General features: G+C 41.8%; 1 protein-coding gene across 1 annotated transcript in view; it reads right to left on the bottom strand.

Moving 5' to 3' along the window:
* tmem184c (transmembrane protein 184C) overlaps positions 1-24,584 on the bottom strand; it is a 53,716-nt gene extending 29,132 nt beyond the window's left edge. The window contains exons 1-4 of the mRNA XM_041192681.1: positions 23,844-24,584; positions 21,259-21,389; positions 21,109-21,145; positions 6,479-6,684 (exon numbers count right to left, since the gene is read on the bottom strand). Coding sequence (XP_041048615.1) covers positions 6,479-6,684; positions 21,109-21,145; positions 21,259-21,389; positions 23,844-23,960 — 491 coding nt within the window. The 5' untranslated portion in view covers positions 23,961-24,584. The remainder of the gene's footprint in view (positions 1-6,478; positions 6,685-21,108; positions 21,146-21,258; positions 21,390-23,843) is intronic.
* Positions 24,585-25,750: the final 1,166 nt, after the last annotated feature.

The raw sequence follows: 25,750 nt of genomic DNA, 5'->3' as shown, positions 1-25,750 counted from the left end.
CTCTTTTGTCCATGTTTGAACCAAATGTGTAAGGAGGTCAGGTGTTGAGTGGCCCTGACGGAACCCAAACTGGGCATCAGTGAGCAGGATTTTGCTAAGCAAGTGCTGCTTGATAGCACTGTTGATGACCCCTTTCATTACTTTACTGATGATGGAAAGTAGACTGATGGGGCGGTAATTGGCCTGGTTGGATTTGTCCTGCTTTTTGTGTACAGGACAAACCTGGGGAATCTTCCACGTAGCCGGGTAGATGCCAGTGTTGTAACTGAACTGGAACAGCTTGGCTAGGGGCGTGGCAAGTTCCGGAGCATAAGTCTTCAGTACTATTGCCAGAATATTGTCAGGGCCCATAGCCTTTGCAGTATACCACTGTGCCACCACCTCTGCTGGGTCTGTCTTGCTGGTGGGTAAGGACATACCCAGGGATAGTGATGGAGGAGTTTGGGAAATTTTTACAATAACCTTTGAGGGTTATTGTTGAATTTGCTCCCACCGCCCCTTCAGGCATTGCACTCCACATCATATCTCGTTGCTTAGCGTTTTTTCTTCATGTTGCCTCTGATTTGTTTGTCAGTTAACTTAAATCTGTGTCCACTGGTTACTGGAAACAGTTCCTTTTTATTTACTCTATCAAAACACTGAGATTTTCACACTACTATCGAATTTTCTCTTAACCTTCTCTGCTCTAAGAAAAATTTCAGCCTTTTTAGTCACTACATCTTTGGCAAAGTTCTGGTAAATCTCTTCAACACCCTCTCCAAGGTCTTGACATCTTTCCTCATGTAAGATAACTAGAATTGAACGCAATACTCCTGCCAAGGCCTGACTGGTGTTTTAGAAAAGTTTATTGTAACTTTTTTGCTTTTATGCACTATGCCTCTATTTATAAAGCCAAGGATTCAAATGCTTTTTTTTTAAAAAAAAAGCCTTCTCAATTATACAGCTACAACACTGGCATTCATTGACAATGTGGAAAAATGATGAAATATGTCCTGTCCACAAAAAGCTGGACACATTAATACTCACCAATAACCCGCTCACCAATAACCTGTTCACCAATGATTTGCTTGGGTTCTGCCAGGATCATTCACAGAACAAATAAATTCTCACAGCTAAGAGCTACTTTTCACGATGCACAAAAGATACGATCTTACATGCTACAACTTAGAGCAACAGTCTAAGGATACAAGGTCTTCCTTAATGCTCTTCATACATGCTCATTTCAAGGCAACTTTCATAAACTGCATCTTGTATGAATCAAAATTCAGCCAGATAAGTGAACTCATCAAAAAAAGTGCATCTGTTCATAAACCACCATTATAGCACTGGGGTGGAAATACAGAAAACAGTACTGGGCAACCCTTCATATAATCTTGATTTCTTTAATACAGTATGTAATAAATACACTGACAGGTCACCTAGCTCAGGCTAAACCCACTTAATTCAAGTTTTAAAGGAAAGAAAAATAGTGCTTTTCACCTCAGGCTTTTATGTATTTTGTAGTCACCTTTGTAATGCAAGAAACAGAACAACCAATTTATGCACAGTAAGATCCCCAAAACGGAAGTGAGATAAATGACTAGATCATGTGTTCTTATTAGTGATTTTGGTTGAAAAATAAATATTGGGAAGACAATGGGGAAATTCTCCAGCTTTTTTCAAAAAGTAGCATGAGATCATGAGTGGGCGGTGCCTCATTTTAATATCTCAGTTCAAACACAGCACCTCCGACCTCAATACTGTGTCCTCAGAATTGGATGGAGTGTGAGCCTTGATTACATGCTCATGTCTCTGGAGTGGGACTTGAACCCACAACTTTCTGACTCTGAAGCAAGAACTAAGGTTAATACTTATTACAAGAAACATTGGAAAGACCAAAACTATTGTATTCAGTAACCACCACAAACACCATTCCCCACGCACAGACTCCATCCCTCTCCCTGGCCAGTATCTGAGGCTCAATCAGACCATTCGCAATCTTAGCAACCACTTGGACCCCAAACTGAGCTGACAACCCTATATCCCCCCCCAATCACCAAAGACTGTCTATTTCCACTGGCATATCATAAGCTGCTTCTCCCTCATCTTTTACTGAAACCCTCAACTATGCATTTCGTAGCTGTAACTTTTTTCTAGCCAGAGGGTTTAAACAAGCTTGGCAAAGGTGTAGGATCCCAAGAGGTAATTCAGATATGAGAGAAACAAAGCTGGTATAGGTAGGAAGGAAAATAGTAAGTGAAATTGAAAGGTAGCAGAAACAAAGCCAGCATCAAGTAGGGTCAAAATACAGGAGAATGTTAAAAAGGCAAAATTAAAGGCACTCTTTTTGACTGTGCGCAACATTTGCAACAAGGTGGATGAATAAATGGCACAATAGGAGTAAAAGGGCACCATCTAACAGCCATTACAGAGAAGTGGCTGCAGGGTCATCAGGGCTGGGAACTGAAAATCAAGGATATCGGCTATGAGAGAAGGTCAGGCACAAAGGAAAAGGATGTGGGGTAGTGCTGTTAATAAAGGATGAAATCAGTGCATTAGTGAGAGAGGATCTTAGATCAGAAGATCAAGATGCAGAATCTGTTTGGGTGGAGCTAAGAACCAGCAGAGGGCAGCAAACATTGGTGGGAATTGTTTATAGGCTACCAAACAGTAATGGTAATGTGGGAAATGATGTAAATCAGGAAATTAAAGTTGCACGTAACAAAGGTGATACAGTAATCATGGGGGACTTCAATCTACATACAGACTGGGTAAACCTAGATCTAGTATTGTGCAGTGAGAAAAGGCTAATTAGTAATCTCATCGTAAAGGAGCCTTTAGTGAACAGTGATCATATGACAACAGAATTTTACAGTAAGTTTGAAAGTGATTTAGTTCAGTCCGAAACTACGCTCTTAACAAAAGAAGCTGCAAAGGTACAAGGGACAAGTTGGCTGTGGTAGCTTGGGCAACTATATTAAAATGTATGATGGTAGACAGGCAATGGCTAGCATTTAATGAATTAATACATGGCTTACAATAGATTTACATTCCTTTGAGGCATAAAAACCCAGCAGGAAAAGTGATTCAAACGTGGCTAACAAGCGAAGTTAATGATTGTTTTAGATCAAAGAAAGAGGCTTATAAAGCTGCCAAAAAAGCAGTAAGCCTGAGGATTAGGACCATTTTAGAATTCATCAAAGAGGGAACCAAGAAACTGATAAAGAAAGGGGAAATAGAATATGAAAGTAAACTAGTGAGAAACATAAAAACAGACTGTAAAAGCTTCTACAGGTATGTAAAAAGGAAAAGATTAGCAAAGATAAATGTGGACCCGTTACAAGTGGAGTCAGTAGAATTTATAATGGGGAATAAAGAAATGGCAGAGAAGCTAAACAAATACTGCGTCTACCTTCACGGAGAAAAATGCAAAAAGCCTCTCAGAAATACCAAAGAACTAAGGGACTAGCAGGAATGAGGGATTAGCAAGAATGAGGAACTGAAAGAAATTAGTATTAGTAAAAGTGGTAGTACTTTAGAGAAATTAATGGGACTGAAAGATGGTACATCCCTGGATCTGATGATCTACTTACCCAGAGTCTTGAAAAAGAGGTGGCTGTAGAGATAATGAATGCATTGGTGGGTATCAGGAAGATATCATAATTTTCATAATGTTATTGGAATTTATTGTAGAGTAATAATGGGATGTGTGTGTGTCTTAATTGAATTAAAGGCAGCTGGTCTGAAGGCTTTGATGTATAAGATAAGCGAGGTTTGAACTGTTGAGTAGGTAGACGTGGGTGTAAAGGGAATATTTGTATTTTTATATTAACCAGACTAGCTCAAATTCAAAAGTGTGCGAGAAACTTCACCTAGCCAGAAGTTAAGAAACAGTGTGTTTATTTTTCCCAAAGATTATTGATAAAATTAGTACTGAGATTTTTATTATTAGAGAGGTAAAGTCCAAAGACATAGTGAAACAAAGGGTATTCAAAGGGGAAAATATGTATAAAGGAGCGAAGGTTGTGTGTAAGGGTAGGCATTCTAAGATCTAACAAATGTGAAAAGCCTTCAGCATGTAAGCCTCAAGCTGCTGTCTGCAAAGAACTGAAGTTAAGAAAACTCACTTTGAATTCAACTGTTTCAGGGTATTGTGCTACTTTGCCTGAGTCTTTTAAAATGTGTCCTACTATTGCCTTAACAAAGGTGTAACTGGGGGGGGGGGTTTAGATTAATGATGGGATTGAGAAGTTATCATAGTAGTAATTTGTAGATCTATGCATGTACTTAAAATCATTTCTTCTATTAATAAAGGTTCAATTTAGTTTTGTAAGAAATCTATAAGACTCAGTGGTCTTATTACTAATGAATTCAAGGCAGAGTCAACATGGATGTAGCAAGGGAAATAATGTTTGATAAACCTGTTGGAGATTTTTGAGAATGTTTCTTGTAGCATAGATAAAGGAGAAACAGTGGATGTGGTGTATTTGGATTTTCAGGAGGCTTTAAATAAAGTCCCACACAAGAGGTTAGTAAACAAAATTAGAACACATGGCATTAGGGGTAATATACTGGCATGGATTGAGAATTGGTTAACAGACAGAAACAAATGGTAGGAATAAATGGGTCATTCTCAGGTTGGCAGGCTGTAACTAATGGGATACCACAAGCATCAGTGCTTGGGCTCCAGCTATTCACAATCTAGATCAACGATTTGGATGAGGGGATGAAATATAGTATTACTAAGTTTGCTGATGACACAAAACTTGGTGGGAAGCTGTGAGGAGGATACAAAGAGGCTTCAAGAGGATTTAGACAGGCTAAGTGAGTGGGCAAGACCATTGCAGATGCAATATAATGTGGAAAAATGTGAAGTTATCCACTTTGGTAGGAAAAACAGAAATGCAGAGTATTTCCTAAATGGTGAGAGATGGTAAGTGTTGATGTCCAAAAGGACCTGGGTATCCATGTTCATGAGTCACTGAAAACTAATATGTAGGTACAGCAAGCAATTTGGAAGGCAAATTGTATGTTTGCCTTTATTACAAGAGGATTTGAGTACAGAAGTAAAGATGTTTTGCTGAAATTGTTTGGAGCTTTGGTGAGACCATACCTGGAATGTTGTGCACACTTATGGTCTCCTTAAGGAAGGGCATATTCACAGAGGGAGCACAACAAAGGTTCAGCAGACTGATTCCTGGGATAGTAGGATTTTCATATGAGAAGAGATTGAGGAGGCTGGGCCTATATTCTCTAGAGTTTAGAAGAGTGAGAGATGATCTCATTGAAAAGTACAAAATTTTTTTTTTAAAATAAAACAGGGCTCGATAGGGTAGATGCAGGAATGATGTTTCCTCTGGCTGGGGGAGTCTGGGACCAGGGGACATGGTCTCAGAATAAGAGTTGGGCCCTTTAGGATTGAGATGAGGAGGAATTTCTTCACACAGAGGGTAGTGAATCTTTGGAATTCTCTACCCTAGGGGGCTTCAGGGGCTCAGTAATTGAGTATGCTCAAGACAGAGATCGTTTAGATTTCTAGATATTAAATATATCAAGGGATATGGGGATAGTGCTAGAAGTAGCATTGAGGTAGATGATCAGCCATAATCTAGTTAAATAGCAGAAAAGGTTTGAGAGACTAAATAGCCTACTCCTGCTCCTATTTCCTGTGTTCATCCCACTTTGCACTCTGTAAACTTTAGTTAATTCAATGTTCTGCTGCCCTTATCCTAACTCATGCCAAGTTCCATTTGCCCATCAGCCCTGTATTTGCTGACTTTGGCGGCTCCTGATTCAGCAAGGCCTAAATTTAAAAATTTTCATTGTTGTTTTCATATTTCTTCATGACCTCGTTCCTCCCTACCTCCATCTTCCTCTAGCCTTGAAAGCCTCCAAGTCCTCAAGCATTCCTGATTTTACTTGAATATCATTGGCAGCCGTGCCTTCAGCTGCCTTGGCCCTAAGCTCTGGAATTTCCTCCCTAAACTTGTCTCTCTAGCTTTCTCTCTTTTCCTTTAGGACGTTCCTTAAAACTTACTTTTTAAAAAAGCTTTTGTTCACATGACCTAAAAGCTCATGCAGCTCATAGCCATGCAAAGTTGTTTCTGGGCTTATTTCTGCTCCTAATGTGATTGGACCGGAAACATCTGCAGTAAACTGATTCAAACCTGTGATACAACACATGCTGAAATTTTCAAATGAATGAGCCAAGATGGGTAGAATGGTCTTACTCATTTGCATTTATCACTAGAACAGTGCTTATTTTTAAACTTGCAACATTGCAGATAATACTAAAATAAAATGGTTAATAAAATCTTCACATACTGGTTAGTACATTACATGGTACAGGTTTTGGAATATTACATAAACCAAGGTTAGAATTTAACACAAAACAGTACTGTAGAAAGGGTACAAGCCAACCATGTAAAATAGTTTAAAGCTCTGCAGGGAAGTTAGCTGCATTTAAGCATAGCATCAACAGTTGAACATTACTACTTACTCTCCCATATGCCAAGAAGGACAGCAGCAGAGAGGAGGCAGATGTTTCTGTTGATCTTTAGCTTCGAGTAGTATCACCAAATTTGGGTACTGATACGTCAAATAGCTCAGTAGGAAGATCATGAAGTTATAGATGACATATGCTTCATAGCATTCTCGACATGTATCGACATATATAGCGATATGAGGATATTTCAGGGCTATCCACTGGTAAGAAAAAAAATGGTTTCATGTGAAAATAAGTAGCTGGACTTTGTCGTATTGCACAAACTTCAGCATCTGGATGCTAAATTGTTGTATAATGAGTACTTTGGATTTGCCTTTTTTTTAAAACACCACTCCAAACACCAAACCAAAGCAATAAAAGTCGTGAATTTATCATAATCAGACATGAATAATGAACATGAAATACATATCAATCACCTTCCATGTCAATGTATTCAAAACATAAAAAATTTACAGCACAGGCCATTCAGCCCATTGTGTCTACGGATTATCCAGCCTAATCCTACTTTCCAACTCTTCGTTCATAGTGGTTACAGCACTTCAAGTGTATATCCAAGAATTCTTTAAATGCAAAGAGAGTTTCTACCTCTACCACTCTTTCAGGCAGTAAGTTGCAGAACCCCATTCCCTGAGTGGTAATATTTCTCACTCTATTTAGGTCGCTTATAATGTAATACAACTTAATAAAGCTTCCCCTTAGTCCCCTATATTCCAAAAAAAATGCCTGCACATCAAATTTTCCTCGTAGCTAAAATTCTCCACTCCTAGGAACATTCTTGCAGATTTCCTCTGTACTCTTTCTCATGCAATCACATCTTTCCTATAGTGCAGTGACCAGAACTGTACTTAGCATTTTAACTGTGCCTAAGCAGCATAACTTCCCTGCTCTTATATTCTATACCTTGGCCATTAAAGGAAAGAATCCCATGTTTGTCCTTAATCACCTTATCTACCTGCCCTGCTACCTAAAAGGATCTGTGGACATTCATTCCAAGATCTCCCTTGTGGCTCTACACTTGAAATTGTCCTACCATTTATTGTGTATTCTCTTGTTTACTTTCCCTAAATGCATTACCTCATACTTCTCTAAATTGAATTCCAGTTGCCTCTTTTCTGTCCACCTACCTGTCAATGATATCTTCCTCCAGTCTACAGCTTTTTTCCTATCAATTGCATGGCCATATTTTGTATATCTGGTAACTTCCTATTTATGCCTCCTACTTTTAAGTCTAAATCATTGAAGCAAGGGACCTACTACCGAGCCCTGTGGAATCCACTGGAATCAGCCTTTCTGTCACAAAAATGGGCCTTCCAGTCACAAAACCACCCATCAATTATTACCAAAACAAAAACAGAATTACCTGGAAAAACTCAGCAGGTCTGGCAGCATCGGCGGAGAAGAAAAGAGTTGACGTTTCGAGTCCTCATGACCCTTCGACAGAACTATTACCTTTTGCTTTCATCTCCTAGCCGATTTTAGACCCAATTTACCACTTGCCTTTGGATCCTACGGACTCTTACTTTTCTGACCATTGTGGCAAGTGAAACCTTGTCAAAAATTCACTTGGACTATGTCAAATGCTACCTCAAAAAAATTCAATCAGACAAGACCTTCCCTTAAGAAATCCCAGTGGTATGAATGCCAAATTTTTATTCCTCAGTTCAATCCATATGGCCTCATTTGAAGGTCCTTCTAGCATATCACCCTTCTAAAGACTGAGATTGTTTCTTTAACTGATATTATAAACTGCCCACCCACCTCCTCTCTAATCTGTCTTAATACTTTGTTGCCCAGTAAGTCGACTTTCCAGTTCTGCCCATTCAAGTCAACACAAATGCTCAGTTAAAATTCAGGTTGGTACATAGCTGTTGTAGATTGTTAGCACCAACAATATTTTTGTATATGCCAAATATTTAGCATAAAAGTTACTTTTTTCTAAATCCTAATTTTTGTTTTTTGGTGCATGCATCATAGGGACCCAGATCATGTGCAAAAAGATGGATGCATTAAATTGGGAGAACTATCCCACAGACTAGTCAAGCAACAGCCTGACATAGTCATACTCACGGAATTATACCTTACAGAAAATGTCCCAGACACCATCACTGGGTATGTCCTGTCCCACCGGCAGGACAGATGCAGCAGAGATGGCAGCACAGTGGTATACTGTCGGGAGGAAGTTGCCCTGGGAATCCTCAACATCGACTCCAGACCCATCAGGTCTCATGGTACCAGGTCAAACATAGGCAAAGAAACCTCCCGCTGATTACCACATACTGTTCCCCCACCCCGTCTCAGCTGATGAATCAGTGCTCCTCCATGCTGAACACCACTTGGAGGAAGCACTGAGGGTGGCAAGAGCGCAAAATGTACTCTGAGCGGGGGACTTCAATGTCCATTACCAAGAGTGGCTCAGTAGCGCCACTACTGACCGAGCTGGTCGAATCCTAAAGGACATAGCCGCTAGACTGGGTCTGCAGTAGGTGGTGAGGAAACCAACAAGAGGGAAAAACATACTTGACCTCATCCTCACTGATCTGCCTGCTGCAGATGCATCTGACATGAGAGTATTTGTAGGTGACCACCACACAGTCCTTGTGGAGACAGTTCCATCTTCACACTGAAGATGCCCTCCATCGTGTTGTGTGGCACTACCACCATGTTACATATATTTCCAACAGATCTAGCAACTCAAGACTGTGCATCCATGAGGCACTGTGCATCACCAGCAGCAGCAGAATTTACTCAACCATAATCTGTAACCTCATGACCCAGCATATCCCTCATTCTACCATTACCACCAAGTCAGGGGATCAGCCCTGGTTCAAAGAAGAGTGCAGGAGGCCATGCCAGGAAAGCACCAGGTATACCTAAAAATGAGATGTTAACCTGGTGAAGCTATAACACAAGACTACATGTGACAAACAGCGTACGCAGCATGCGACAGACAGAGCTAAAAACCCACAACCAAGAGATCAGATCTAAGCTCTGCAGTCCTGCCATATCCAGTCACGAATGGTGGTGGACAATCAAACAACTCACTGGAGGATGAGGCTCCACAAATATCCCCATCCTCAATAATGGGAGGAGCCCAGCACATCAATGCAAAAGATAAGGATGAAACATTTGCAGCCAGTTTTAGCCATAAGAGCCAAGTGGATGATCCATCTCTGCCTCCTCCGGAGGTGCCCAGTATCACAGATGCCAGTCTTCAGCCAATTTGATTCACTCCACGCGATATCAAGCAATGGCTGATGGCACTGTATACTGCAAAGGCTATTGGACACTGACAACATTCCAGCAATAGTGTTCCAAAACTTGCCGCGCCCCTAGCCAAGCTGTTCCAGTAAAGCTACAACACTGGCATCTACCCGGCAATGTCAAAAATTGCCCAGGTTTGTCCTGCACATAAAGAACAGGACAAATCCAACCCGGCCAATTGCCACCCCAGTCTACTCTCCATCATCAGTAAAATAATGGGAGGGGTCATCAACAGTGCTATCAAGCGGCACTTGCTTTGCAATAATCTGCTCACTGATGCCCAGTTTGGGATCCACCAAGGCCACTCAACACCTGACCTCATTACAGCCTTGGTTCAAACACAGACAAAAGAACTGAACTCCCGAGGTGAGGTGAGAGTGCTTGACATCAAGGCAGCACTTGACAGAGTGTGGCATCAAGAAGCCCTAGCAAAACAGGAATCAGTGGGAATCAGCGGGAATCTTTCCATTGATTGGAGTCATACTTAGCACAAAGGATGATTGTTGTGGTTGTTGGGAGGTCAATCATCACAGTTCCATGACATCACTGCAGGAGTTCCTCAGGATAGTGTCCTAGGCCAACCAGCTTCAGCTACTTCATTGATGACCTTGCCTCCATCATAAGGTTAGAAGTGGTGATGCGCGCTGATGATTGTACAATGTTCAGCAACATTCACGACTCTTTGCATACTGAAACAGTCCATTCCAAATGCAGCAAGACATGGCCGATATCCAGGCTTGGGCTGACAAGTGGCAAGTAACATTTGCACCACACAAGTGCCAAGCAATGACCATCTCCAACAAGAAAACGTCTATCCATCACCCCTTGACATTCAATGGCATTACCATTGCTGAATCTCCCACCATCAACATATTGGGGGTTACCATTGTCCAGAAACTGAACTGAACTAGCCATATAAATCTTGTGGCTACAAGAGCACGTCAGAGGCTAGGGACCCTACGGTGAGTAACTCACATCCCGACTCCCCAAAACCTGTCCACCATCTACAAGATGCAAGTCAGGAGTGTGATGGCATATTCTCCATTTGTCTGGATGACTGCAGCTCTCACAACATTCAGAAGCTTGACACCATCCAGGTCAAAACAGCTTGCTTGATTGGCACATCTACAAACATTCACTGCCTCCATCACTGACACACAATAGCAACACTGTGTACCATCTACAAGATACGTTGCAGCAACTCTCCAAGGCGCTATAGACAGACAGCACCTTCTAAACCCACAATTGCTACCATCTAGAAGGACCTAGACAGCAAACACCTGGAAGTTCCCCTCCAAGTCACTCACCATCCTGACTTGGAAATATATTGCCACTCCTTCACAGTCGCTGGGTCAAAATCCCAGAACTCCCTCCTTAACAGCACTGTGGGTGTACCTACATCACCTGGAGTGTAGCGGTTCAAGAAGGCAGCTCACTACCACTTTCTCAAGGGCAATTCGGAATGGGCAATAAATGCTGGCCTAGCCAGCAACACACATCCCATGAATGAATAAATAAAACATAACAATCTCATGATTTAGCTTAATCCATTTGCCATTGAATGAACATGCTCCAAAATACAAATGGTGGGGAAAGAGTAAAACAAAAAAATTTTGAACGATCAATACGGGCATTAAAAAGAGAGACAACATATGCAGCTTTTAGCAAAGTAATTCTTTGGGAAGAATTTAAAGATTCAATCCCTTCAATAGTTAGAACTCATGTGGAGGAACAGAGGGTTCATTCTGTAAGGCAAGCAGCAGGGATAACTAATGATTATGAGTTAGTTCATAGAGCTAAACATTTTTCTCGTTGCCCTTTTAAATCCGAAAAGGATAGAAAGTGGGTAGTCAAGGAAGAGGAGTAGCTGGAAATTCTCAGGAAATTTGTTCTCAGAATGAAAAGGAAGGTGCTGAGGGTAGAAGTAACATTCAAAAATTGAGGTGTTTTCATTGTAACAAAGGGGGCACTAATGAAGTCAATGTTTTGAACATTGCAGGGAAAATCTGTGGAATTATTGGGATGCAGAAAAGTTCTGGAAGTAAAAGTGCTGAGAGTTCTGAGGTTCAGGCACAGGAGAAACCAGTGGTTTATGTACAAGTAAAACAAGGAGAATCAGTGATAGGTAAATAAGTGGGAATGTGTTCACAGTTTACCCAAGAGAATTCTGAGGAGCAGGCTGCAGAAATGTTCAAAGATTTTTTTGTGTGAAGGGAAAGTCTTTCCATGTGTACAGGTGGAGTAGGTAAAGATGTTAAAATTTTAAGAGACACGAGGGCTAGTCAATCCTTAATGTTGTGGGATAGTGACATTTGTTGTTTAGAGGCAGTATTGCAGGAACAGGTGATAATAAGTGGGGTTCATGGAGATGCTAAACCTATTCCCTTGTAGAAGGTAAATTTAAAGAATAAATGGAAAACTGGTGAAGTAACTGTTGGGATGGTGCAAAAATTGCCCATTGCAGGGGTTCAATTTATTCTGGGTAATGATATAGCTGGATCACAAATGTGGGTGATGCCTATGGTAGTTGAGCAGCCTGTAGAAGTGTTTTCAACAGAGATGTTACAGGAGGAGCATCCTGGATTGTTTCCAGATTGTGTGATAACGAGATCACGGGCACACAGGTTGAAACTAGAAAAACAAGAAGGACAGGAAGTTCAAAGGCAGGAAGAGGGTATTGAAATCCAATTAGCAGGCACTGTGTTTGATACCATTGTTCAGAAAGAGACAGGAGGGGACAATTTAGCTGAAGTGTTTAACTCAAGACAATTAATTAAGTTGCAGCAGGAGGATTTGCAATTAAAAGAGTTATATCAGAAAGCTTACTCTGAAACAGGAGCAACATGTATTCCTGAATTTTTCTAACTTAATGTGATATTTTAATGAGAAAATGGGGACCAGATCATGTTCCAGTAAATGAAAGCTGGAGGGAGGTATATCAGATTGTTGTCCCATTAGGGTATAGAAATGAGATTCTAAGGATTGATCATGAAATTCCAATGGAGGGACAATTAGGAATTAGAAAGACACAGGCAAAAGTACAGAAACATTTTCATTGGCCAGGATTGCATAGGGATGTAGTCAAATTCTGTAGAACATGGCAGGTTATAGGGAAACCACAAACAGTGATTAAGTCGGCACCTTTAATCCCAATACCAGCATTTGAAGAACCTTTTACTAGAGTCATGATTGATTATGTAGGACCCCTCTCTAAGATTAAAAGTGGAAATCAGTAGTTATTGACAATAATGGATGTGTCTACCAGGTTTCCTGAAGTGATACCTTTAAGAAATATTACAACTAAGAAGATTGTGGAAGAGTTAACTAAATATTTTTACAAGATATAATTTACTTAAAAAAATACAATCAGATCAGTGTTCAAATTTTATGTCACGATTGTTTAAGGAAGTAATGAAGGAAGTTTGGGGATAAAAGAATTTAGGTGAACAGCTTATCATCCGGAGTCACAAGGAGCAAGATGGCATCAAACTTTAAAAGCTGTGATGAGAGTGTACTGTCAGGATTATCCACAGGATTGGGAAGTTCTAGTCTTGTTATTTGCTATTAGAGATGCTCCTAATGCATCAGTTGGTTTTAGTCCTTTTGGACTAGTTTATGGTCATGAGGTAACGAAACAGATCCAACAGAGGGCGCTAGTGAGAAGTGACTGAAGCATTCTGGGAGAAGTCAGTGTGGATACGGCGACTCAGAAGGGAATCGAGGAGAAGGACTCTTGCACTCAACAGGAGGAAGAGCATCCAGAGGGCGCAGAGAGAAGTGACTGAAGCATTCTGGGAGAAGTCACCGCAGACACAGAAGGAAATCGAGGAGGACCCACTGTCAAAGAACGGAATAACCCCAAACATTACATTGCTGTAGTGTTTCCATCCCTCCCTCCTCCTCAGACCAAAAAAGAGAGGAAGAGGAAGTGCCTTCAAGAGTGCACCAGACTTGCGACAGACACTTCTGAAAGTGGATTATTTTAAAAAGCAGCTGATTGGTGAGTAATTTGTGATTTTTTTTTTCAATCTATTAAAGTTACTGAGGTAAGAGCTTAAAAAAAAGTACAGAGTAGTACTGTACAAGTATAATTAGTCAAGAAACAAGGTTCCTAGCTAACATAAATAAGGCCACGACCTAGCGTATTTTTTTTAAGGGAGTAACTAGCTTAATCGAGAGGGACGTCATGGCAGGAGATCTCAGATCCGTGATATGCTCCTCCTGCAGGATGTGGGAAATGAGGGACGCTTCCAGCGTCCCTGTTGACCACGTGTGCGGAAGGTGTGTCCAAATGCAGCTTCTAGCTAACAAGATTTCGGAGCTGGAGCTGCGGGTGGACTCATTGTGGAGCATCTGCAATGCTGAGCAAGTCGTGGATAGCACGTTTAGCGAGGTGGTCACACTGCAGGTGAAGATTACGCAGGCAGAAAGGGAATGGGTGACCATCAGGAATAGTAAAAGACTCAGGAAGGTAGTGCAGGAGTCCCTTGTGATCACCCCCCTCTCTAACAGGTATACCGCTTTGGATACTGTTGGGTGGGGATGGCCTCTCAGGGGAAAGCAGCAACAGTCAAGTTCACGGCACCGTGGGTGGCTCTGCTGCTCAGAGGGGTGGGAGGAAAACAAGTGGCAAGGCTATAGTGATAGGGGATTCAATAGTTAGGGGCACAGACGGACGCTTCTGTGGCTGCAAACGTGAATCAAGGATGGGATGTTGCCTCCCTGGTGCCAGGGTCCAGGATGTCACGGAGCAGCTGCAGGACATTCTGGGGAGGGAAGGTAAGCAGCGAGTGGTCGCGGTACACATTGGTACCAACGACATAGGTAAGCTAAGGGATGAGGACCTGCAAGCTCAGTACAGGGAGTTAGGAGATAAATTAAAATGCAGGACATCAAACGTAGTAATCTCAGGATTACTCCCAGTTCCACGTGCGAGAGCAGGAATAAGAGGACAGACCAAATGAACACGTGGCTGGAGAGATGGTGTAGCCGGGAGGGATTCTTGAGGCATTGGGACCAGTTCTAGGGAAGGTGGAACCTGTACAAACCTGATGGGCTGCATCCAGGCAGGGCTGGGACCAGTGTCCTTGTGGGGGCTTTAGTTAGTTCTGTTGGGGAGTATTTAAACTAGTGTGGCAGGGGGATGGAATCCCAGGAGTAGGATCAGATAGGTCAGATTCAGATCAGAGAAATGGAGGTAGAACATTAGCTAGGGACGTTGTGATAGACATGGAGTTACAGGAGAAGCAAAGTTTAAAAAGTGTCCAGCAAGGGAAATTGACGGGGTTAAACTGTTTATACTTCAATGCAAGGAGTATTACAAACAAGGTAGATGAGTTAAGGGCACAGGTATACACATGGCAGCAACATGTCATTGCTATAACGGAGATCTGGCTAAAGGAGGGACAAAACTGGCAGCTAAATATCCCTGGTTATAGAATCTTCAGACACGATAGAGTAGGAAATACAAAAAGGGGGGCGGGTAGCACTAATGGTTGAAGAATCAATTCCAGTTGTGAGAAGGGATGATATACTAAATGGGTCAACAAACAAGGCTTTATGGATTGAACTTAGAAATAAAAAAGGGGCAGTCACACTACTGGGAGTATACTACAGACCCCCAAATAGTGAAAGGAAGATAGAGAACAAATATGTAGGCAAATTTCTGCTTGAAAGACCAAGAGGGCAATAATAGTAGGAGACTTCAACTATCCTAATATCAACTGGGATTCAAACAATATAAGGGGCACTGAGGGAGAAAAATTCATGCAGTGTGTCCAGGAAAATTTTTTCAACCAATTAGTGACAAACCCAACGAGAGGAGATGCAATTCTAGACCTAGTCTTGGGGAACGAAGAAGGGCAAGTGGGTGAAGTGACAGTTGGCGACCATATCGGGGACAGTGATCACAATTCAATTAGATTTAGCATTACCATGGAAAAGGACAGAGATAAGGCAGGAGTAAAAGTCTTGAACTGGGGGAAGGCAAATTTAGCAGAAATGAGGAGGGACTTGGCTGAGGTGGACTGGACAGCACAGCTGGAGGATAAAACAGTGGAAAGCCAGTGGGAAGCCCTAAAAAGCGAGATCCTAATTGTACAAAGCAGACATGCCCCCTACGAAAATAAGAGTAATACTGCCAAATCTAGACCTCCCTGGTTGTCTTGAGGAATACAGAGGAAGATCAAACAGAAAAAGAAAGCGTACGATAGGCACAAAGAACTAAGCACTGCAGATAGCCTAGACGAATGTAGGAAGTGCAGGGATGAAGTAAAAAAGGAAATAAGGAAATCAAAAGAGAGGGCATGAAAAAAGATTTTTCATGTAAACTTAAAGATAACCCAAAGATGTTTTACCAATACATTAATGCTAAAAGGTTAGTTAAGGAAAAAGTGTGACCTATCAGAGATGATGATGGAAACTCGTGTGTAGCTGCAGAGGCTGTGGGGAGGGTTTTGAATGAATATGTTGTCTCCGTGTTTACAAAGGAAAGGGAGGATGTAGATAAAGTAGTCCAGGAGGAACACTGCGAGATATTGGACGGGATAGTCATAAGGAGAGAGGACGTACTCAAAAGGTTGAAATCCTTGAAAGTTGATCAGTCGCCAGGGCCAGATGGATTGCTTCCAAGGCAGAAGGAAATCAGGGAGGAGATAGCAGATACTGAGGATGATTTTCCAATCTTCACAGGGGAGGTACTGGAGAAATGCAAACGTATTTCCATTGTTTAAAAAGGGATCAAAGGAAATGCCAAACAATTATAGGCCAGTTAGTCTTACATAGGTGGTGAGCAAATTAGTAGAATCAATCCTGAGAGATAGGATTAACTGTCATGTGGAAAGGCATGGACTAGTCAGGGATGGTCAGCATGGATTTGTTAAAGGAAGGTCTTGCCTCACAAATTTGAATTCACAAAGATTGAATTCTTTGAGGAAGTGACAAGAAGGGTTGATGAAGGTAGAGCAGTGGATGTTGCGTACATGGATTTTAGCAAGGCATTTGACAAGGTCCCACATGGCAGATTGGTCAGGAAAGTAAAAGCCCATGGGATTCAGGGTAATGTGGCAAACTGGATAAAAGGTTGGCTTTGTAACAGGAAACAAAGACTAATGTTTGATGGATGCCCTTACAAATGGAAAGTTGTCTCAAGTGGTGATAGCTACAGAAGTGGCAACTGGAAGGCCAAAGGATAGGCAGTTAGTAGTTTGAATGCATCAGCTGCTGTCTACTCCTACCAGGAGATCTGCTGTCATGGTATGCCACACCTATGTCTTGTGCCATCCTCAGTCATCCATTGCTGCTCATCTGCAATTGCTCTGTGACATCTGTCATTCAACTATGCCTAGGTCGACCCCTCTTGCTACTGCCCTCCAGAGATCTCTGCAGCTTTTCAGCTCTGACCAAATAGCTGAAATACCGACACTCTTTTTTCTGGAAGACAGAGTCCTTTTGCTCTTGCAATTTCAAGCACCTCTTCATTTGTCTTATGGTCTGTATATGAAACTTTAAGCTCAAGTCTAAACATCAATATTTCAAAGGTCTGATTTTCTTCCACAGCTAGTGTCTAGGTTTCTGAGGTATAAAGGAAAGTGGATGGAATGTAGCATCTAGAGATTTTCCTTGTTACAAACTTGAATTTTCTTATTGTCAACACGTTCTTCATCTTCGTAAAATTACTTATGGCTATATCCATCCTTCTTCTGACTTCGGCATCACACCTACTATCTTCTGTTATTATTTGTCCAAAGTAGGTAAACTTGTTCCAGCATGACACCATCCACATCAATCTTCACTCTCGTTTCTTCTAATATATTCCTTCTACCATTGTTTTTTGTCCTTTTGGTGTGCATACTCAATCAATAACCAAGCTTCTAGATTTTACTCATTACGATATTTTGTAGGGCCTCTTCTAATTCTGCAAATAACACTGTCATCAGCATACTGCAAGTTTGTTATATTCTTGCCTCCAATTCTTATCTCTGGAAGTACATCTGGCTCTGAATATTTGTTCTGTGTACAGATTAAATAACTTTGGCACAGAACACCACTTTGTTGTATACCTCTCTTCACCTGAAGTATAGTTTAAAAATATGTTATCACATCACCCATGCTTGCAGCATTTGGTGATTTACGAACATTTTCAACTTCAGATGAAACTATTAAAATTCAACAGTTTTAAAGCGGTAGATAGATATATGATACAATGAAATTACTTCCTATATGGCAGTCCAAAGTAAATTGATATAACGTTAAAATTAGAGCTGCTGTTAGTCAGGTGATAAATGGTAGAATGGCTCCCCTCTCTTTCCATTCCTTGTTTGACTACAACAATTTTAAAAAAAAATACGCTTGCCAATTCAGTGAGTGTTAAAGTGTTTAAGGGCTGTGACTGTAAAAGATGCAGGTTTTCTTTTAAGTTTTTTTAAAAAGAATAGTATGTATTACACTTAACACCCAATTTAAATAAAAACAATAAAAATGGACACACACACACACTACAAAGTGGGAAGATAGATTAAATAGTTTAAAAGTACAAAAAAAGTCAGTTATATATATGCATTCAGTACTTCAATGCCTTGAAAGGTTTCAGACTGGGCTCAAGGGTCTTTCCGAATTATGTGATAGAGCGATTTAAAGATTTTAACGGACAATTTGTATTTGGTTTCCTACAGTCAACAAGCAGGACTTGAGCTTTCAGGATGGATGGAGAGAGCGCGTGCGAGAGAGCAAACGCGAGTCCACTCAGGGACCTTCTTCTGTGTCATCTTCTTTTGTTTCTGACTGGTCTGGAGAAAAAGTTTCTTAAACACAAGGAGCGCTAGTTGGCTCATCACATGATACCAACTGGCCAGTTACCCAAACTGTTCAAGCACGTTGATTCAAAATCCATGGTTTTAACATGATTGGATTATGGCAGGAGGACTTCCCTTCTCAGCCATGGTCCATTGTCGAAGGTGATTACATGTAATGGCTTGTTCCATGCCCAGATAATACACAGGTGATTGTCTGGATGTTTTGCAAATGGTTCAGGAGATGGGGTCATTCACATTCCTCCAAGGTCTCTGTTGGGTTCTTCTAGACAGTTTGACTCCATTTTAATGGCTTTGTAATTTGTAGCGTACCGTTATGCAAATATTCGGCCATCTTAGAAGCTGCTATTTTACGTCACTGAAATGCTGCTGCTCAGTTTTTTAAAACTCAACCAGTGGTTTCAGCCCATCACAAAATCATTTTCGATATAAAGCATGGCTTTATTACAACTAGGTTATTTAAGACCAACACCAGGAAGGATTTTTTCCACACTAAGGATAGAGTAAATATGCAACATGTCCCCCAAGCGGCTGTGACTGCTAGGTCAATTGAAATTTTCAAGATTGAGATTGATAGATTTTCTGGGTATGGATATCAAGGGATATGGAGCCAAGATACAAATCAGCCATAATCTAACTGAATGGCTGAACAACCTGTTTGTGTATATAATGTGACAAAGATGATCAAAATTCACAGTCATTAAAACAAACAGGCAAGGTTTTTATTTAATTCTTCAACAACCTCATAACAATAGACAGAGTTAGGGAGAAAGAGCTTGAGAGTAAATAGTGCCAGATTTTCCATTGTAAAAAACAAATTCCCATAAATTGACCTCAAAGTTTGCGATGAAAATGTTATATTCATGCAATAGAAATGTCCAAGATGTTAAGGACACCATGCAAAAAATATTAAACGAACTGAACTTTAATCATCTCCTATTGTAATCATCTGAATGGAAATGCTTTAAAAGGATGACCAGACACACTACCTCAAAAGGAAAATAAACAGGAAGTCGGGAGTTCACTTTCATTTTTAGTCAATCCTGATAACAGTTCTTACGCTCCAGAACACCTGCCACTACAAGCATTGCCATGTTTTTGTTAGCCTTGTATTTTGCCAATCCTGTGAGACATATACATATCTTTTTTCAGGGTTATTGGCTACACTGTGATCACATTGTTTTCTTGTCACAGATTGTTTATTTCAACTGCCTAATGAATTATCTTAATTGCACTGAAGTTCATTTTAAATGTCACATGCTGGTGTCTATCTTTGATGAAAAGTAGAGTGCAATTGAATCATCACAAAGAGAATATTGCTTTGATGTGCACAATGTTATTTGTTATATCTATCTTAAATATTGTATCAAATGATAAAACAATTCTGTGTTCTTTACTCTGATATTCATACCCGGCCAATTTTCAACTTAACCATTAAAATCTCTCCAGTATTGTGAACAATGCTCTTATGTATATTGCGACACTAAAAGGAGCTATACTTGGATTCCTCAAATGCGGACCAATTTCAAGTCCAGTTGTTTTACTTTTGGACATTATTGAAAAGAAATATGTTTCTCAAATTGTTAATGCAAGGATCGATCTAAAGGAACCTGCAGTAAGGCAATTTGGCTTTTTTTATATACGAAAACTCAGTTTACTCTGATAAAAGCAAAAAACTGTGGATGCTGGAAATCCAAAAAAAAACCTGGAAAAACTCAGCAGGTCTGGCAGCATCTGCAGAGAGGAACACAGTTAACGTTTCGAGTCCGCATCTTGAAGAGTCATACAGACTCGAAACGTTAACTGTGTTCCTCTCCGCAGATGCTGCCAAACCTGCTGAGTTTTTCCAGGTATTTTTACTTTTGTGTCAGTTTACTCTGGGTTTGTTGACTGTAAACAACACTCAAGATCTCAGGTTGAAATCAACAAAAGAATCAATGTCAAAGTCAGTAATCTATCTTTTTAACAGTATTAATTTATCTGAGACGCACAAATACTAGGTCTTTACTCTTATCCTTAACACAAATAAGTGATTATTGAAAACAGATGAGCAAAAGCAACAGCTACTCTGACAGCAAGTACAATAACACAAGAACCTAAGAACATAGGAGCAGGAGGAGGCCATTCAGCACCTCAAGCCTGCTGTGCCATTTGATAAGATTGTGCTGATCTTATTGTGGCCTTACCTCCACTTTCCTGCCTGCCCCCATAACCCTTGACTCCCTTGTCAAATGAAAATCTGTTTAATTCAGCCTTAAATATATTCAATGACTCAGCCTCCACTGCTCACCAAGGAAGGGAACTCAAAACACAAATGACCCTTTGGGAGAAGAAATTCCTCCTCATCTCTATCTTAAATAGGAGACAGCTTATTTTGAAACTGTGCCCCCTAGTTTTAGATTCCCCCACAAGAGGGGACATTACTATAACATTTCCTGTGGTATAAGGCACTCCACAACTCCACATTTAACTAATTGTCTGGTACATGAATAATATATTTTAATTCAAGGCTTCATAGCAACACAAATTATTCATAATATTAAATCAACTTACACTGTCTAAACTGTAAATAGGTACCATCCATAGGATCCTGTAGACAGAAAATTGACAGAAAATTAAGATTTCTAAATAGTCTACATTTACTGATTTTTCTAGATGTACAACTGATATTGTAATTAGTAAAAGAAAAGGTGCACTGAGTACCTTATTATTGGCTTCTGTAATTCTGGTTGAGTATAATGCACTAGATGCTGCAAGATACCCCAAAGTGATATTGGAATTGTCATAAATACAAAAATTCCAGCCGTGAACCATGCTTTATTGTGAGTTCCAACCTTAATTTAAAAATAGAAACAAAACATTACTGGAAACAACAAACTATCATGGATACATAAAGTTGCATTTTTGTTACCTGTAATTAAGCTGCATAAAAATCTTGAGTTAGATTATCTTAAAGAATTTGATTTTGGGAACTATGCAAAATGACCATGTAGAGTGTGGGAATATTTCCTAGTACTGTCTAACTATTTTTCTGTTGCTGGCAGCCTGCATCATCAGGCAAGTTGTTGTGTTAAGTGGACATATTCATTAAGTATTAATAACTGCTAATCAATCACTGGCAGTTTGAGTTGATGTCTGTGCACTTTGTCAACTTTTTCCATTATAAACACAAAGTGGGCACAATAATTTAAGTAACTTGAATGAGGTTTTGATGAGGTTAACAGAGAAGGCAGATGAAGATAATGCAATTGATGTGGTTTCTATGGACTTGCAAAAGATGTTTGATGAAGTGCTACAATAACAGGCTTACCAGCAAAGTTGAAATCCGTGGAACAAAAGTGACAATGGCAGCATGGATATAAAATTGGGAGAGTAATAGGAAACAGAGAAAGTAGTAGTAAATGATTGTTTCTTGGGCTGGAGGCAGGTATACAGTGGGGTTCCCCAGGGGCCAGTACTAGGGCCACTGCTTTTCTTGATATATGATAATGACTTTTACTTGGATGTAGATGGCACAATTTCAAAATCTGCAGATGACACAAAACTTGGAAGTATAGTGTACTGTGAAGAGTGTAGTGACCGATTTCAAGAGGGCAGATAGGTTGGTGGAATAGACAGGCATGTGGCAGATGAAATTTAATGCACAGAAGTACAAATTGATACATTTTGGTAGAAGTAATGAGAAGAAGCAATAGGAAATAAAGGATACAATTCTGAAGAGGGTGTTAAGAACAGAGAGATTTGGGTGGGGTATATGTACACAAATCACTGGAAGATGGCATGGCATGCTCAGAATGCAGGATCCTGGGATTTATAAATTGAGGCATGGAATACAAAAGCAAGGAAGTTACAATGAACCTTTATAAAGCACTGGTTTTGGTCACCACACTTCAGGAAGGATGTGAAGAATTTAGAGAGGGTACAGAAAAGATCTATGAGAATTGTGACAGGGATGAAGGACTTCAGTTACATTGATAGATTGGAGAAACTGGGATTGTTCTGCTTATAGACGAGAAGATTGAGAGGAGATTCAATAAAGATGTGAACAATCATGAGGGGTCTAGACAGAGTAGGTAAGAGAAGCTGATCCCATCAGCAGGAAGGTCAAGAATCAGGATAGAAATTTTAAGAATTGGCAAAAGGACCAAAAGTGACAAAAACTTTTCCTACAGAGTGGTTACATTCAGGAATGCACTGCCTGAAAGGGTGCTGGATGCAGATTCAATCACGGCTTTCAAATGCAAACTGCTCAAGCACCTGAAGGGAAAGAATTTGAAAGGCTACAGGGAAAGAACATGGGAGTGGGACTAGATAAATTATCCCTGCAGAGAGCTGACACGGGCTGAAATGCCTTCCTTCTGTGTTGTAACCAAATCACTATTATTTAAATAACAGGACCAAATTGAACACAAAGGGAAACCGAGTTTTCCCAGGCTCTCTTCTTGTCCTTTTCCTCTGACTGCATCATCCAGAGTGCCCCTTCTTTCTATTTCCAATTCCAAGCATGCATTCCTCACTTCTTCCCCTCTTCATTTTGGTACTTCCCAATTTAAGAATAAGCACATGCCCCTTCTAAACCCTTCCCTCTCCCTTCCACCAAATTCAGTCCTGAAGGCAGAGCATCCTTCTTCCTTGCCCTCTCCTTCCCATTAGCCTGAGAGTACACAGCCTTTGCATCCCAGCCCTTTTATGTCTCTGCCTTCCTTGCCTATCAACTCTCATCTCCTCCTCCTCCTATTTCTGAACAGATTCCCCTCGTTACCACACCCTGCATTCATAAAGAGAAAATGCAGCCTTCTGCCTGGATCTCTTCCCCAGCCTACAACTTGCAGCCTAAAATGCATCCATGACCTGCCATCACTTCCATGCCTAGCAATCTAGTCAGCTCCACAAAATGCTGCCTTCACCACCACACCATCTCCTATCAGGAAACAAAGAGCAATAGAAAAGAGAAAAGGAAAATGGGAGACCTAGAAGGTGAAAGACATGCAGGATAGGAGACAGAAAATCACTCAGCTAAGAAAAGAGAGTGCACCCTCCAACATACCATAAACAATGCTCCAGAAACTCCATTAATAGAAAAATACTGTTTTTCAAAAATTGAAACAAACTTCCAGGTGTGACCTGCTGCCTTCTTGAATAGGAAGAGTACATTTGCTTACAGGAATTTCTGGATGCAAATTAAAATAACATTATGACACTTTCAAGTAAAGACTTCTGATTTAAATACACCAGCTTTCAAAAACAGAAATGGCTCACACTGAAATAGAATGAGACTGCCATGGTACCTCAGATTTTTGCAGCTCCCAGACACAGAGAGGAACAGCAACCACAACACCCACTATATACAGGAATACCACCAAAGGCCGGATCCACCGTCTCCAGTTTCCACAGGTGCACGGCATGTTCCAGGATATGAGTATGCTTCTGTCAGCCAATGTACTTCAGTTAATCAGATCCTACTAAAACCACATATGGCAGGAAAATATACTACACTTTCTCAACCACCCCAATTATATAATTTTCCTGAGTGTTAAAAAGTGTTTCCCAGGCAATGGACTTCACAACAATTCATGGATATCTTTACTACATGTCCTCTGACCAACCTGGACACTCATTAAAATGAGCACACTCACAGCAAGGGGCACTCCATCCCCTGGACACCCTCACAGCAATGAGAACCCTGCTCCTTGGGCACCCTCACTGTAATGGGCCCCCAGGGCACTCTCACTGCAATGGGCCCCTTGCTCCCTGGACACCCTCACTGCAATGGGCACCCTGTCCCCTGGACACCCTCACTGCAATGGGCACCCTGACCCCTGGACACCTTAACTGCAATGGGCACCCTGCCCCCTGGACACCTTAACTGCAAAGGGCACCTTGCCCCCTGGACACCTTAACTGCAATGGGCACCTTGCCCCCTGGACCACCCTTACTGCAATGGGCACCCTGCCCCCTGGACACCCTCACTGCAATGGGCACCCTGCCCCCTGGACACCCTCACTGCAATGGGCACCCTGCCCCCTGGACACCCTCACTGCAATGGGCACCCTGCCCCCTGGACACCCTCACTGCAATGGGCACCCTGCCCCCTGGACACCCTCACTGCAATGGGCACCCTGCCCCCTGGACACCCTCACTGCAATGGGCACCCTGCCCCCTGGACACCCTCACTGCAATGGGCACCCTGCCCCCTGGACACCCTCACTGCAATGGGCACCCTGCCCCCTGGACACCCTCACTGCAATAGGCACCCTGCCCTCTGGACACCCTCACTGCAATAGGCACCCTGCCCCCTGGACACCCTCACTGCAATAGGCACCCTGCCCCCTGGACACCCTCACTGCAATAGGCACCCTGCCCCCTGGACACCCTCACTGCAATAGGCACCCTGCCCCCTGGACACCCTCACTGCAATAGGCACCCTGCCCCCTGGACACCCTCACTGCAATAGGCACCCTGCCCCCTGGACACCCTCACTGCAATAGGCACCCTGCCCCCTGGACACCCTCACTGCAATGGGCACCATGCTCCCTCGACACCCTCACTGCAATGGACACCATGCCCCCTGGGCACTCTGACTGTAATTGTCACCCTGCTCCCTGGACAACCTCACCGCAACGAGCCCCCTGGACACCCTCACGGTAATTGCCACCCCGCTCCCTGGACACCCTCACTGCAATGGGCACCCCTACTCTCCAGGGAACGTGCAGGGTGTTGATGCTGTCAGCTAGAGCCCGGGCCTCTCGCAACCAAACAGACCGAGTCGCTAACAAATCTCGGCTTAGGTCTCAGCCGCTCGGTACGAATTCACACATGGCCACGGCGACTACTATCTCACTTCTCCCCGCACAAAATCCAAAATCTTCTCAAACTGACTGAACTCTCCAAACGTTTTCTAAACCGGCACCACCTCGTAAACAGCTGCCAACCACTCCTTCCAGAAACTCACCCTCCCACCTCACCACTCCCATTGGTGCTCAGCCCACACGGTCCAGTATCATCTGCGCTCTGATTGGTCAGATTGTTTGACGACCGGAAGTCGTCACGCGCACAGGCCCAGATTGAGTGAAAGGCTCTCCTGGCTTTCGAATATAGTCAACAACGCATCTTCGGTCTAATCAGTGAAGATCGGGGGAACTTTCAATTGTTAAGTGCACTGGGTTTGAGTGGGTTGATGTCAGTATCTCTGGCG

Source organism: Carcharodon carcharias, chromosome 1, assembly GCF_017639515.1.
Source record: "Carcharodon carcharias isolate sCarCar2 chromosome 1, sCarCar2.pri, whole genome shotgun sequence".
In the NCBI taxonomy this organism is placed as follows: domain Eukaryota; kingdom Metazoa; phylum Chordata; class Chondrichthyes; order Lamniformes; family Lamnidae; genus Carcharodon; species Carcharodon carcharias.
This window is presented reverse-complemented; position numbering and strand designations above follow the sequence as displayed.